At 52.2% G+C, this 14,519-nt stretch overlaps 1 protein-coding gene across 1 annotated transcript in view; it reads left to right on the forward strand.

Moving 5' to 3' along the window:
* Positions 1-10,914: 10,914 nt before the first annotated feature.
* FBXO41 (F-box protein 41) overlaps positions 10,915-14,519 on the forward strand; it is a 31,376-nt gene continuing 27,771 nt past the window's right edge. Inside the window, exon 1 of the mRNA XM_024203791.2 lies at positions 10,915-11,651. Within this exon, the coding sequence (XP_024059559.1) occupies positions 10,915-11,651 (737 nt within the window). The remainder of the gene's footprint in view (positions 11,652-14,519) is intronic.

A 14,519-nucleotide genomic window follows, 5' to 3' on the forward strand; every position in this document is an offset into this window, starting at 1 on the left:
CACAGGAGAGATACCACTGACGTCCATCCGTCTTCCCTGGGTCCCATAGTCCATGGGGTCCCATATCCCTGGCTCTGGATATCTCCGCTCTAGAACGGGTACCTCTTCCACCACTCAGCCATCTGAGTTCTGCCTGCTGAGGTTGTCCTTCATGCACCGGGTGGTGCGTCTGGCCCAGTGCCTCAAGGCGACAGACGCTGCATCGAAGAAGCACATCTCTTGTGACGCCGTGTAAGGTGGGAAGGGCGCTGTTTATGTGTGAGTGCTCCCCCATCAGTGAGGAGGTGGGCCTGGGGGTTAGTTTACATAGGGGTCACCTTCCCATCTGGGAGAGGGCTGAGGAAGAGAATCTTGGCTGCTGTTTGGGTCTAGCTTCAGCATATTATTGTCTATAATAAACAACGGAGCCAGTGCTGTTAACGCCCTATAAAGTCTCCAAAATGGGTTAGGATGAAAAACTGGTTCCTTGTAATTTTTTCCTTTATTGTGAATCATAAAATACAGCTCATCAGGCTGGGTGTTCGGAGGGGGAGTTTTCCCCCCGTAATGGTGTTACGTTGAGAGGTGCTCAAGCCACAGAATATGGGTGTGGATCTGGGACTCTCTGAAGTCTGGGGGAATTTGGATCTGGGGGATAGTCTAGGCCTGTGCCTTTGCTGTCGTCTGTGGCTTGTTTGTCTGCCTGTGTTTTGTTTCTAATATTGGAGACGTTCCCTAATTGCTGGTTGGGTTTACATTAGGTGCTGTACAGTGGGTGTCTCTGGAGGATATTCATTAGGCTCTGGGTAGGAAGGATGGGTCTGTGGTTAAGGCACCAGACTGGGACACAGAAGGTCTGGGTCCAAATCCTGGCTCTGCCAGATGAATGTCCTGACTTGATCAGAGCCCCAAGTCCATCTAGTCCAGTATCCTGCCCCTGATAGGGGCCAGAACCAGATGCCTCAGAGGAAGGTGTAAGAACCCCACAGTGGCAGAGGTGGGGTAATCTGCTCCCCACAAAAGGCCTCACCCTGATCTCGAATAGCTAGAGATTGGCTTAAATCCGGAAGCATGAGGTCTAATATCCCTTCCAAAATGGTTAGTGTTAATTATAACCAGAATATCCAGAGTTGTTATCCATATAAATGTCCCGGCCCTTTGTGAATCTGGTTAAATTCTTGACCTCCGTTACACCTTGTGGCAGTGAGTTCCGCAGTCTAATTACACGTTGAGTTTGATCGGTTTTGAATGTGACCACCTTTTATTGTATTGTATTTGACTGTTCCCTTGTTCATGTCAGACAGGGAGAACAGAAGCTCCTGATCTCCCTTCTCTGGACTATTGTATAGACTCTTCTCATGTCCCCATCTTATTTGTTTCAAAGTAACAAATCCCAGTGTTCTCGATCTCTCCTCACAAGAGGGTTTCCTCAAGCCCTTGATTCTTCTTGTCACCCCTCTCTGAATGCCCTCTAGTTCTCCAAAACCCTGCTGTGACCTTGGCCAGTTCATTGAATCTCTTTGTGCCTCAGTTCCCCATCTGTAAAGTGGGGATCATGATGCTTCCTTTCTCCCACCTTTTTCCAGTCTGATCTGTTTAGGTTGTGAAGCCCTCGGGGCACAACGGGGCCCTGATCTCAGCTGGGGGCTCTAGATACTACAGCGGATGAGAGGGTTACCCTTGCTGAGCTGAGCGGCTAACCAAAACTGTGAGGTCTAGTAGGTGGTTGCGGCTGGAAGTAGAAATGAATGGTATTTTCTCTGATGCAGTCTTGGTTATTTACAAGGAATGGCCAAAGTCCTGCTTCTCCAAATGCAGGAGGACCCCAAAAAAACCCAGGGGACAGCTTCTTTGCTGATGGCCTCAAGCCTCGTTAGCCAGCACCAGACCTAGAACTTTCCCCAGGGTCACACCATGCATACCTATTGCTACTTGGCTTTCTTCCTGCTGCTGTCTCTCTCTCAGGCCAGGCCTATGATACAGGGACTATAGCAGCATAACTAGGACATCACCCCATAGCTTAGACACAACCTACTGTGATGGGCGGGTAGGAGCTCCCCCGCACCACGGGAGAGTAGCTAGGTGGATGGAAGCATCTACACCGGCACACGTCTAGGTTGAATAGCTGCAGCACTCAGGGGTGTGGATTGTTCACCCCCTTGAGCACCTACATTTAAGTATAGACCAGGCCTCAGTTTTGTGTGTTCTGCTTTCCCATATGCGGGCACACAACATTCACCAAAACCCCTCCTGGGTGGGTTCACGACCCCTTTTGTTGTAGGCAGGGGGCCGGTGATTGATGTACCCCAGCAGTGCTGTTAACTGGGTGTCACCAGAGCTTTGTGAGCCATGCGATCACCAGTACCTCTCGGCATAATGAGCCCCGGCAGTGACGGGGCGCGTGGCGCCGGGTCCCCGCTCGTTGCTCTGTGGATGATATTTGGGATGGGGAACAAGGCAAAGCCATGTGCCTGAGGGATGGGATAGCTGGGAGTGCAGCTTCCGAAGACCTGGCCTCTGGTACAAGGCAGAAAGCCTGGAGTTATGCTGCGGCAGCTTTGTTGGTGTCAGTGGCGAGATGCCAATGTGCCCAGGCATTCCCCCAATATTTGCCACAGTGCGGGGACCCTCGGCCCAGTTTTCAACCCCATCCCAGAGCTCTTTTCCTGGGCGGGCCAATCCGCTCAGTCTGTGGCTGAGGTGGGGCAAGGTCAGGTACCCACACTGTAGTCCCTCCTTTGCCCCTGCCATGTTGCATCCATTTGGCACACTCCTCCAGCGGAGCTGGGCTGTTGGGAAGACATAAGCAAGGGCTCCCAGGAGCCGGCCACTGCTATCTGGCAGATCCCCCTGGAGCCATGTGGATTGTGGGGGATCAGTGGTTTCTAGGGGAGGAGAACCCATGCCTGTTCCAAGGGGGACAAATCCAGCTTCCCCCCCTTCCTCCCTGGAATGATTTGGATGCCACTGAAACTCCCAACCCTCAGGTATTTTCACCGTTGGTTTTGACCACCACATCACCCAAGAGTCATGGCTGGGATAGAGATGGGTTCAATCCCTTTTTTCAACACTCCCCCCACAAACTTAGATACCAGGGTGATGAGAAAACCCCTAAAATAAGAGGGGGCAGCACTAAGGGGGAGCCTGCCACTTTCACCATGGCGTTTTCTGACTTTGAATGCTCACCCATGCAGCCTTAGCATTCTCTTAATGGAGTTTTTTCATGGAATTTCCTAGTGTAGTCAGATGTTTGGCTGCGTGTGTGTGTTCTCTCTCTGTGCCATTCCAGCTCTGTGCAGGTAGCAGACCTTGATTGAACTGCCCAATGACCACAAGATCCGTTAAGGGACGAAGGCAAATGGCCAGGTTTATTGTTGATTGAGCATGGTGCTAGTAACTTTCAAATTCTGCAGGACCACTAATACATGGATGCCCCTAACAATGGACCAGTTCAGTGAACGGTGGAACTTTCTGTTCCCCCCTAGGCCAGGCAAAGACACTCCCTCTGAGATACCTCTTTATACATCAATACAAACAAGTTACGTATTGCCCCTCAGACGTTGCTAACCACCACCCATTACCTTGTACATGTTGGTTTGATCAAAACATCTCCATCCATCAGGCTGTCATCCTGACCTTATCTTTAAGATAGGTCAGCGTGTTCCTGTTCTCTTTGGGGAATGTGTTGGTATAGAGATGTTCTGGGACCACCCTTCTGGAATGTGTTTGCCGAAGTGCTCTGTGCCTAGCACTACTTAGGAATGTGTATTTCTGCAAGATCAGCCCCGTTCTTGCCAGATTCTGTGAGCAGGGCCTGCCTCTTGCTCACAACTTGACTTTGCTTTATATCAGCAAAGCTTTGACCACTACGTTAGTTCAGGCCTCAAGCCTCTGATACAAGGGTTTATGTTTCAGGCTGTCTTCCTACTTCACCTAGGTTTACAACAACAAAAACCAAAACCAACTCCACATTTTGCAATTTCATGCTCTCTGGCTGGACACCATCTTTCACATCCGGCAAGCTCTGTAGTAGGGAGCCCCTCTTCTTGTAATCCTTACCAGCTGCCCTGCTCCTAATCTCACCGTATTTGCACTGCCTGAGCAGGTGAGTATACTCAGAGTCGCTTTACTTAGGAGCACGTTTTATGGGCCTGGTGATCAGACTCTGTCTAGAAAACACACTGGTCATAACTCCCGTCCAATCAAACCCAGTGTTCACCAGGGTGCTTAGCCAGTTCACAGGGATGGTGATTTCCTGCCAAAATTTCTCTCTTGTACCCTGTCCCGGAGGTTTGACAGCATTACAGCCGGTCAAAAATTTCAGCTTGAAAGGTAAAATTTTCCAAAATTTAGGCCTGGGCATAAGTAACACCTGGTCATAAGGAATCCCAAAGGTTAAGATGGAAATGCTTGTGCAACCTTAACTCCAGCAGTCGCTGTCACACCCTCTATGATTAACCTCTGAAACTCCCTGCTGCAGAATAGTATTGGAGGAAATAGCTTAGGAAGAGAGGCAGTAAGTCATCCACTCCCAGGTTGTGTCCACTGTGTAGGGTCTGACATCTTCTGTTAGGGAAGAGCAAGCACAAAAGAGAGACCCACGTGGATCTTAGTACCAGACAATCACCTAAAGGCATCCCCATTAGGTAGAGTCACCGTCCCTACTAAGCAGCTGTCAGAGCAATCGAATATCGTAGCTTCCCCGAGAGATGTCTCAATGAGATGGATTTCCCTAGTTAAGCCCGTGCCAGCCAAACTGAGTAGCACGTAATCCAGCAACGTTATATGGACACAGAAACAAACTAGCGCTCTGCCTTGCTTCCTTTTATAGCGTACCTGCACCTGTTGTACCCACGTTGCTCCAGCCTGGGGCTGGTTAGAGAATCTGTAGCCAACTCCCTGACGACGCCCCTCTCTGCAGTGCTAAGCACGCCTTCGCTGCAGCAGAGAATCTGGCCGTTTCTCCTTCACACCCTGTCCTAAACCCTTATGGATGACAGAGGCTGTGCTCCACCCCAGAGGAGGTTTCATTTCCTTGGAGGGTAGAGTGATTTCTGGTCAGTTTGCAAAGTGCTTTGGCGTTTCTTTTCGAGAAGCAAGGGGCTCTGGAAATATACATTGATGGATAATGCTTCGTCTTAAGAGGCTGGTTGCTTCTTGAAGGTGTGAGACCTTCCAGGTGGGCTCATTGTCAACAGCAACATTGGTGGCTGTGCAAGCTGAGTGTAATCAGCCTGTGTCACGCCTCTGATGATCATGGCAGGGGCCAAGCAGGAATCCCCCTCTAAATCCAGCATCGTACAAGCAGGTAGAACGTGAAACTCACGCTTCGCAACAAAGGATAGAAGGAACCATTGTGATCCTCTACTCTGAGCTCGTGCCTAGGACAGGCCAGAGAATCCCAGAGCAGAACTCACCACCTCCTCAAACCCTCTCGAGTTCAAAGTGGGGCTGAGAGAGCATAGGCGCTGACTTCGTGCTTGCTCCGGGGCTGGAGCAAACGCAGGGGAAAAAATAGTGGGTGCACCAGCCACCCTCCCCTGTTCGGCAGCAGGTGGGAACCGCTGAGGAGAGGGAGCGGAGTGAGGACAGGAGGAGGTGGGGTGAGGGTGGGGCCTTGGCGGAAGGGGCGGGGCCTTGCGCAGAGCACCCACCCGGAAAGAAGAAAGTCGGCGCCTATGCGAGAGAACAGACTGGGAATTTTTCGATGAACCGTATTGTGCCGAAAATGCCAATTCGTCAAAACCAACTCTCCGTGACACAGGGTCGCCATTAATGAATCTCCCGACTCACAAAGATATAGGGAGGGGGGGAAAGTTTCTAAAGCGGTGAAACACGCCCCTGCTTTAACGTTTTTGAAACAAAAAGTTGTGGGGGTTTTGAGTCAAACTGGCTTTTCGTTTTGAGATGTTTGTGAATTTAGAGTGGGGAAAAAAAGGTTTTAAATATAAAAAAGGTCAAAATCAAAATGAAACATTTCCATAGGAGCTGACTCAGTGGGTGCTCCGGGGCTCAAGAGCCCCCTGAAAAAAATACAGGGTACTCAGCACTTACAGGTCTGGATTAATCTTTTGTGGGCCCCGGTGCCTGGATGTGACCCCGCTCCGCCCGCGCTCTGCCCTGAGGCCCTGCCCCTGCTCGGCCTCTTCCCCCTAAGGCATTGCCCACCGCTCACACGGGGGGAGGGGGTGGAGAGGCTCACCCCCCGGCAAAAACAAAAGTCGGCACCTCTGCCATTGACCCTGAATCCAATTTTTTGTTGGTTTGCAAAAAAATTTGAGATTTTTACTTTTTGTCCCAATTCAAGGTGGGAAAATTTGTCAATATCATGGACTATCTCAAAAATTTTTGTGAGATGAGTAAATTGTGTCCTGCCCAGTTCTGCGAATGGACTTGTGCATTGGCCTTCTGCACAGGGATGAGTTCCAACAGGCAAGCGTACTAGTCGGAGAAGGAGAAAATCTCCTTCTTCTGAAGCATCAGATATTGGCCGCTGCTGGAAGCCGGCTAAAAGACATGAGGGAGCCATGGTCTAATGCAAAACCGGCATGAGGAGAACTGTTCTTTCTGGCATGGAAAGCTAATCTGCAGCCTGGTCCTGCTTCCATTTTAGTCAATGAGAGTTTTGCCGCTGACTCAAGATGGAGTGGGGATTACCCTGTAAGAGTCAGTTCTAAAGAGTTCAACCTGGAATGAGATCATGGGGAAATTTCCTGGATTCCAGTGTGGTTACATGACTAGAAAGGTACTTCTCAAAAGGCCAACATAGATTGGGCAACCCTCAATGGCAGGCGGCCCCAATGACTTCAGTGGATAACTCACTAGAGCCGCTAGGTAGCTCAGGGCAACGTGCTCCAGTCCTTGAAGCTGAACAATACCCAAGGCCAGAAAATTTGAGTCCTGTCCTCAGCAAGTTCCTGAGAACATCTGCTGCGTAGGTCTGGGTAGTGAGCCTGAGTGGCCCCCCTCCGACCGGAAGAGTGAGGGAGCCTTACACACCCCTGAGGGGGCGGAGCCTAGATCACCACGCCCCCCCCCTCGCCGGAAGGACCGGGATGGGGCTGGAAGTATAAGAGACCGGCCCTGCAGCTCAGTGGGGAGAGAGCCGGCAACAGAGGAGGACGCTCGGCCTGTTCTCCAGAGGCCCCGAGAGGAACCAGCGCCCGACTGTTCCCGATTCCCAGGCGTGGACGAGGACTGGCCCGGAGTACCCGCGGGCGTTTACCTCGAAGAGCCGGAAGAGGCCTGGAGGCCGCAGGTACCAAACCCCGGGATGGTAGGAAGTAGTCCGGGGCAGCCACGGAGCAGCCGGCTGCAGAACCCGGCGTGGCTCAGTCGGCATGTTGCGGCTGATCCCCGCCGACACAGGGGCAGCCAATCCTGCCCTTGCCAGGGCCCTGGGCTGGGACGCGGTGGAGTAGGGTGGGCCCGCGTCCCCCTGCCACCCCACCCTGGGTGGCTGACCCCATACTCGGTGCAAGGAGACCCTAGCCCAGTATAGGAGCTCCTTCACCACTCACCTTTGAGACTGTGTGCTTGCTGGCTGCCTGAGCTCCACGCAGGCTAAGGCCAGCCCTGAAAGACTGTGTGTTGGCTAGTTGCCTGAGTTCTGCCCAGGCCCCAGACAACCCTGATAGACTGTAGTTAAGGGCTGATTACCTGGGCTACCCCAGTCCAGGTTAAAGCCCAGTACTGACTATTTGCCTGTCTTACAGACTCTGGTCCTGACCCCATAGGACTAGCCTGAGTGGTCCCCCTCCGACCGGGAGAGTGAGGGAGCCTTACAGTCACTATACCCCTGACTGTGTGTGAGTTATGGGCTTCTTTTAATGCCTGGCCTAGGGGTCTGGCTCCTGCTTGTGGTGCCAGAGGTCCTGGGTTTGAGTCCTGGGGAACGCCCTAGCAGCAGAAACGATGGTGATTCTAGCTCAGACAGGAATGTCTGGGGGAGGTTCTGAGGCCTGCGTTCTGCAGACGGTCAGACTAGATGATGTCAATGGTCTTTTCAGGCCTTTGTGCAGCCCCTGACTCCCAGATTCCCTCCAGCCCAGTGGGTGGACGACGAAGCGCACAGAGAGGAGAGACGCGAGCTGTATGTTAGATGCACAACGAGAGCGGCCCTCTGTTTGTGCTGGCTCCCTGTCAGGGCCTATCCGCTGTCCGCTGAGATTTCCACGTCATGCCCATGCACATTGTTTTCTGCTAGTCAGAATGGTTTAATGCTTTCCCTGGCCCTGCAGGGCGAGTGCTGCTTGGGCAAATCAACCTGCTTCTTCTGTGTGTTTCAGCCCTCACCTCTAATAACACGCCTGCCCGCAGACGCAGCCGGTACAGTCGCTGGCTGTTTTCTGGGGCCGAAGGCAGTGTGGGAGCATATAAGAGATGGCCGGCTCGTGCTCACGTCAGACTGGGGCGTGGCGCTGACCCTTGCAGCAGAGGACTCAAAGACCCATGGAGACCAAGTTCTCCAGACTCCTAGAGGTGTTCCCACCACATCAGGGTGAGGGGCTAGGTGTGTGCACACAGGGAGTTGGCATTGTCACTGCCCATGTTGTACCAGAAATGAAGGATTCTGGTCTCCAGGGCTATCACTCCAGGACTTTTCAGGAGTGCTACCATTCATTCCAGCATATTAGATACTTCCCCATTATACTATAATGTCCATGTGCTCAAATACAGCCTCTTTGTGTGTCAGGGTGTTAGCCACTGAAGGAGAAGACTACGGTACAGGAGAAGCGACGTATAGCATGGGCTAAATAAGTAACCAAGGGTCCCCCATTTCTAAAGAGGCAAATGTAACAACTACTGCTAGGCAGCGTTTGCCCCACTTACCTTGTCAGTTGGGGCCTGTGGCTGATGCAAGGATGGGCTGAGACAGACGAGCAAACAGCAGGAATAAATGGTCAGTGTTCACCACGGGCATTGGGTATTTTTTTTATCTTGCACTTAGCTAAAGGATCAGACGACTCAAAAGAATAAATATGGCTTGTGTGCACCCAGCGGAAGGGGAAAGGGAGACAGGCAATTGCAAAGTGCCATGTGGGGAAATCAAGCACAGGGAAATTTCACACTTGATTAAATTCCCTTCAGCTGCCTAAAAGTGGTGGAAGTCCCATTTGTTTGGGACACTTCACTTGCAACTGGGCTGGGTGAAGTTGCACAGGAGAAGGTACCACAGAGTAGAATTGCAGGGGACGGTCCTGCTGAAGGGGATGGACTAGGTGATCCAATAGGTCATTCCCATCATTAATTTCAAGGCTGCCGTCACAAAGAAAATCCCTCCGGTGCCCAGAATAAGAAGCCGCGCAGGAGAAGCCAAGCTGAATAACGAATGCATTTTCCCGTGCCGGCGCGTGATCAGTTCTGACTGGTTTCGGATAGCTAGCTACAGTGAGGCTTCCCTACCGTTAGTTAACAAGGATCAAGGGGGGTCTGGTATGTTTGCCCAAGGCAGATGTCAGTTTCACACTTGATTAAATTCCCTTCCTTTCCTCCCTCATCCGAAAGGGAAGAAGCATTTAGTTTGGTAAATAATGTTTTCCTTGCAGATCCTCAGCAGGGGTGGTAACAGTTGCCTCATTATCCTCAGGAAATCGTGTATGTCCCACACACACAGCTCTGCCAATGCCCCTCAATCCAAACCCGCAGCCCCTTGCTATCCCAGCCCTGGGCTCCCCACCCAAAACTCTGCCAATGCCCCTCCTGGGGGCCCCACACAGCTCTTCCAATGTCCCTCGCTCCTGACTCTCAGCCTGTTGCTATTCGAGCCCCTATGTTCCCCTACTCTATCAATACATCTCAACCTTGGCCCACAACAGCTGTACCACCTTGTGTGCGGGTTTTGTGCTGAGGGACAGAGATTACTTTATGAAAGCCCTTCTCTTGGGCCCTCCATTGCAGATCTCCAGAGGTTTCGATTTGTTGGTGCCTGGTGGTCGTCCCTGGATCACCTTCGGTCAAATTCATCCTTGGCATTGAATCTGGTGGAGCCAGAGCCCACCCTGAGACAGCACACACACACACACACACACCCCGGGCACTGTTGTCACAGGCGTTCCATCTTTCTCTTCTCCACCATTTGTTCCTCTTCTGAGTCTCATGTGCATGGGAGCGGGATGTTGGCCTCATGGGTTCTAGCGACTACATCTGAACCTGCTGTCTTTGCCTTCTGTAAGTGGCATCGCAGCCACCCAATGGGGTGGGCACAAGGGAGGGGTTTGATGCCCATGGACGGGGAGCAAGCGTTTGGCTGGCTGAACTCGAGGACAGAAGGGGCTATTGCGGTCAGCTAGTCTGACCTCCTGCAGGCCAGAGAACAATTCCCGGTTTGACTAGAGCAGATCTTCTCGAAAACCATCTCAGGCAAACATTCACAGACAGAGTGGGGCTTTAAAACCTCCAGCCTGGCGGGGAGAGGGCTGTCTCTTTACACATTATGGGCAAAGCCACCCAGGAGAGGAGCTGGGGAAGGAGAGAGATCCCGAGGCAGGGGAATAGGAAGGACAGGTGTTTGCGGGGGAGAGGACAGGGGAGGGGAGAGCTAAGGGGTCCTGGGGGAAGGGAGGGGAACAAGAAGTGGTAGCTGTGGTGGTGAAGGAGAGGGGTTGTGGGGGGAGTGACTGGGGGAAGGGACGGGGAAAGCACTGCCCATGAACCGCTGACGTTGTTTTTCTCTTTCAGTGCCTGGTGCCAGCGTCGCCGGATGGTGCAGGGACCTCCCTCAGGCTCACCACCCGCCCGCTCGCCACGTCTGCCTCTCAGCCCTTAACTGGAAATGCCCTTAAGGAGCCAGCACCCCGCCCCACGGTGCCCTCTTCCCCCCAGCGCCGGCACCCCTCCCTGTGCCCCCGCCGCCCCCTGGCCTGCACCATGACAGGGGCCCTGCTTGTTTCCTGCGGAGGGGTGCGCGGCAGGCGGAGTGGCTCTGGCTGAGGGATGGCCTCTCTGGACTTGCCCTACCGCTGTCCACGCTGTGGGGAACACAAGCGTTTCCGGAGCCTCTCCTCGCTGCGGGCCCACCTGGAGTACAACCACACCTATGAGACCCTCTACATCCTCTCCAAGACCAACAGCATCTGCGATGCCACCGTCTTCCCCTTGGCGTCCGATGCCACCCTGCTGACCCCGGCCGCCCGCCGGGACATCTTCGAGAGCACCTCCTTCCAGGGCAAGGAGCAGCGCTTTGCCTGCGACCTCATCTCGGCCGACGAGCTGGAGCCCGTCTCCTCCTCTGCGTCCCACTACGTGCACGAGATCGAGATCCCGCTGACCGAGATCTTCACCCGCAAGGCCATGAGCTCGGCCACCACCCCTCCCGCTGCCGCCGCCGCCGCCGCTGCCGCCGCTGTGGACGCCGCCTATGAGGAAGGCCTGACCCGCCTGAAGATCCGGGCCTTCGAGAAGCTGGAGGTGGACAAGCGGCTGGAGAAGCTGACGGAAGAGGTGGAGCAGAAGATCGCCTCGCAGGTGGGCCGGCTGCAGGTGGAGCTGGACCGGAAGAGCTCAGAACTGGAGAAGGCCAAGCAGGAGAGTGTGAGGCTGAGCCGGGAGAAGCAGGAGCTGGAGGACCGGGCGACGGAGCTCTCCCGCCAGGTCGACGTCAGCGTGGAGATGCTGGCTTCCCTCAAGCAGGACCTGGTGCAGAAGGAGCAGGAGCTGACCCGCAAACAACAGTGAGTTTCTGCCCCATCTTCCTTGCAGGGGGAGGTGTGCGTGTGCTCCCTTGCACACACTAACGTGCTTCCGTGTGTTCTCATGTTTCCGCAGCAGTGCATATGTCTCTGTGCTCCTGTGTGATTCTGTGTGTGCATGTTTCCACTTTCAGGGTGTGTGTGTGTGTGTGATTGTCACAGAAATACAGGCCAGCTCCTCGACTGCTGTCCATCAGCACCGCCCTATCGACAATAAGCGGTGCCGTTGAGGAATGTAGGACTTGCCGGACTAGACCTTCTGCATCTAGATTGGCTTTACCAAGCTTAATGCTTTCGTACCCCTTCCAGACTGTTAGCATTAACTGTTATAACTGGGGCTACTTTGTCAGCCATGTAAATGTCCATTCCTCGTTTTAAGCCCGCTGAGGCTCTGATGCTCGGACATGAGAGATGCAAAGGACCGAAGAGATCGTCCAACCCATACCTCACAGCCAATGCAGGGTTGGTCCATTACAGGAGCTTGTCTAGTGTTCAGTCCACTCTAGTTTTAAAATGTCCCAAGCGATGTGGCTTCCGCTCTTTTGAGACTATTTCACAGCTTGATCCATCTCCCTGACAAGCAGGACTTCCTTGATTGAAGCCTTCCTATTTTCCTCCCATAACTCCAGTCATTAGCCCTCACATCTTCTTCCCCTTCTGGGTGTTTCAAGTCTTGCAAGTCCTGGGCTATCTGGTCATTGCTTAGCCACACTAGATCTGTTTCCTCTCTTCCCTTTAGTCAGTCCTTCCAGCCTCATGATGGTTTTTGTTGCACTTCTCTGAACTCCCCCCCCCCTGGTTTGGGCACCATGATGCCCACCATGCAATACAATATTCCAGAGGTGGTCACAGCGCCCCCTGCAGCGAAGAAGTATTCCCTCTAGAGCAGGGGTCGGCAACCTTTCCGAAGTGCTGTGCCGAGTCTTCATTTATTCACTCTGATTTAAGGTTTTGCGTGCCAGTCATACATTTTAACGCTTTTAGAAGGTCTCTTTCTATAAGTCTATAATATATAACTAAACTATTGATGTATGTAAAGTAAATAAGGTTTTTAAAATGTTAAAGAAGCTTCATTTAAAATTAAATTAAAATGCAGAGCCCCCCCCACCGGTGGCCAGGACCCGGGCAGTGTGAGTGCCGCTGAAAACCAGCTCGCGTGCCGCCTTCGGCACCCGTGCCATAGGTTGCCTACCCCGATCTAGAGCTAGTTGGGAAATGTGTTTTATTTCTTGTGAATAATGTAGAAGAAAATGAAATTTGGAGGGATACATACCAGGGAGGGAGAAGAGCCATTTCAGCTAAAGGAGAGTGGTGGGCACAAGACCAAATGGGAATTAATTAGCCATGAGTAGGTCAAGGCTGGAAATTAGAAAAGTGTTTCTAGCCATCAGAGGAGGGCGGTTCTGGAACAGACTCCCAGTAGGAGCAGGCAGTGGGGGGAACCTAAGGAAGGTTAAGACGGAGCTTGGTAAGTTCCTGAATGGGATGATGTGACAGGGTTGCCTGGGAAAACATGGACTGGACTTGATGGCCCAGGAGACCCCATCCAGTCCTACATTTTTCTGAAACATATTTGGTGGCACCGAAACGTCGGTGGAAAAACAGTGGGCGTTTCAGAGAAAAACGGACAGCCCAAAAAGCCAAACCTGATTCGCTTTTGCTTTTCAGTTGTCAGAATCTGAAACGTTTGCCGTGAAAACCTGAAAAAACATTGCCGACGCTTAGACGTTTTCCTGCGCTATGTCCAGTTCTTCCGAAAGGCAGTTTTCATTGAAATACTAATGCTGGCAAAAGATTTCCAACTAGCTGTCGTGACATCCCTGTGCTGAAATGAGATGTCTCTGTGCATAGAGCCAAGGGAGTCCACCATTTGGGTTGGTGTTGCTGTACTGCATCACAAACTCAGGTCTGTTCTGCTTTCCCCTTCCCACCTGAGGGCTGCTTCAGCATAGTTGCTTTCCAGATTTCACCCTCCTAACAAAGATCTGCCCTTTGGTTTATTTCCCCCCAGATGTCTTCCCTTGTATTTTCTGTCCATGTCTCCAGCTTCTCCAGGGGCCAGATCTCAGCTGGTGTAAATCAAAGTAACTTCATTGACTTCAGAGGAGCTACACTGATTTACACGAGCTGAGGACTTAACCTGGTCGGTCCTTTTGTGTTCGTTCTTGGTCCTTACGGATGTCACAAAGCCTCTCATTTAGGATCCTCTGTGGATTTAACTAATGTGACATCTACTCTCTCTTCCATATCATGAATGGAGATGTCAAATAAGATGGGACATCAGCCACTACTCCTACCCTACTCTCACATCCCGCCCTTCATCTGCTGCACTGCCATGTATCATTACCCTTTGTTTATGGCCTTCCGGCCAATTTTCCATCCATGCAACAGTGTTCAGATCCCTGCCAGCTTAAATTAGTTTTTCAAGTACGATTTCACAAGCCAAGGTATAAAATGTTTGACTAAAATCCCAGTACGTTACATCGGCTGCATTCCCATCCTCTGATAAATTTGTAATCCTATAAAAAAAAAAAAAAAAAGCCAATCAAGGTCGTTGGACTTGATTTATTCCTTGTAACCGCTCAATGCTGCTTATGGCTCGCCGTCTGTTTATCCTGCGTACTCGGGATCTGTTTTTACTGTGGTTATTTGTTCAATCGTTTCACCAGGGCCGGGTCCAGGCACCAGCTTGTCAAGCAGGTGCTTGGGGCGGCCGCTCAGGAGAAGGGCGGCACGTCCAGCTATTCGGCGGCAATTCGGCGGACGGTCCCTCACTCCGCCTCGGAGCGAAGGACCTCCCGCCGAATTGCCGCCGCAGATCGCGATCGCGGCTTTTTTTTTTTTTTTTTT

Source organism: Terrapene carolina, unplaced genomic scaffold (genome assembly GCF_002925995.2).
Source record: "Terrapene carolina triunguis isolate 2854851 unplaced genomic scaffold, T_m_triunguis-2.0 Scaffold633, whole genome shotgun sequence".
In the NCBI taxonomy this organism is placed as follows: Eukaryota; Metazoa; Chordata; order Testudines; family Emydidae; genus Terrapene; species Terrapene triunguis.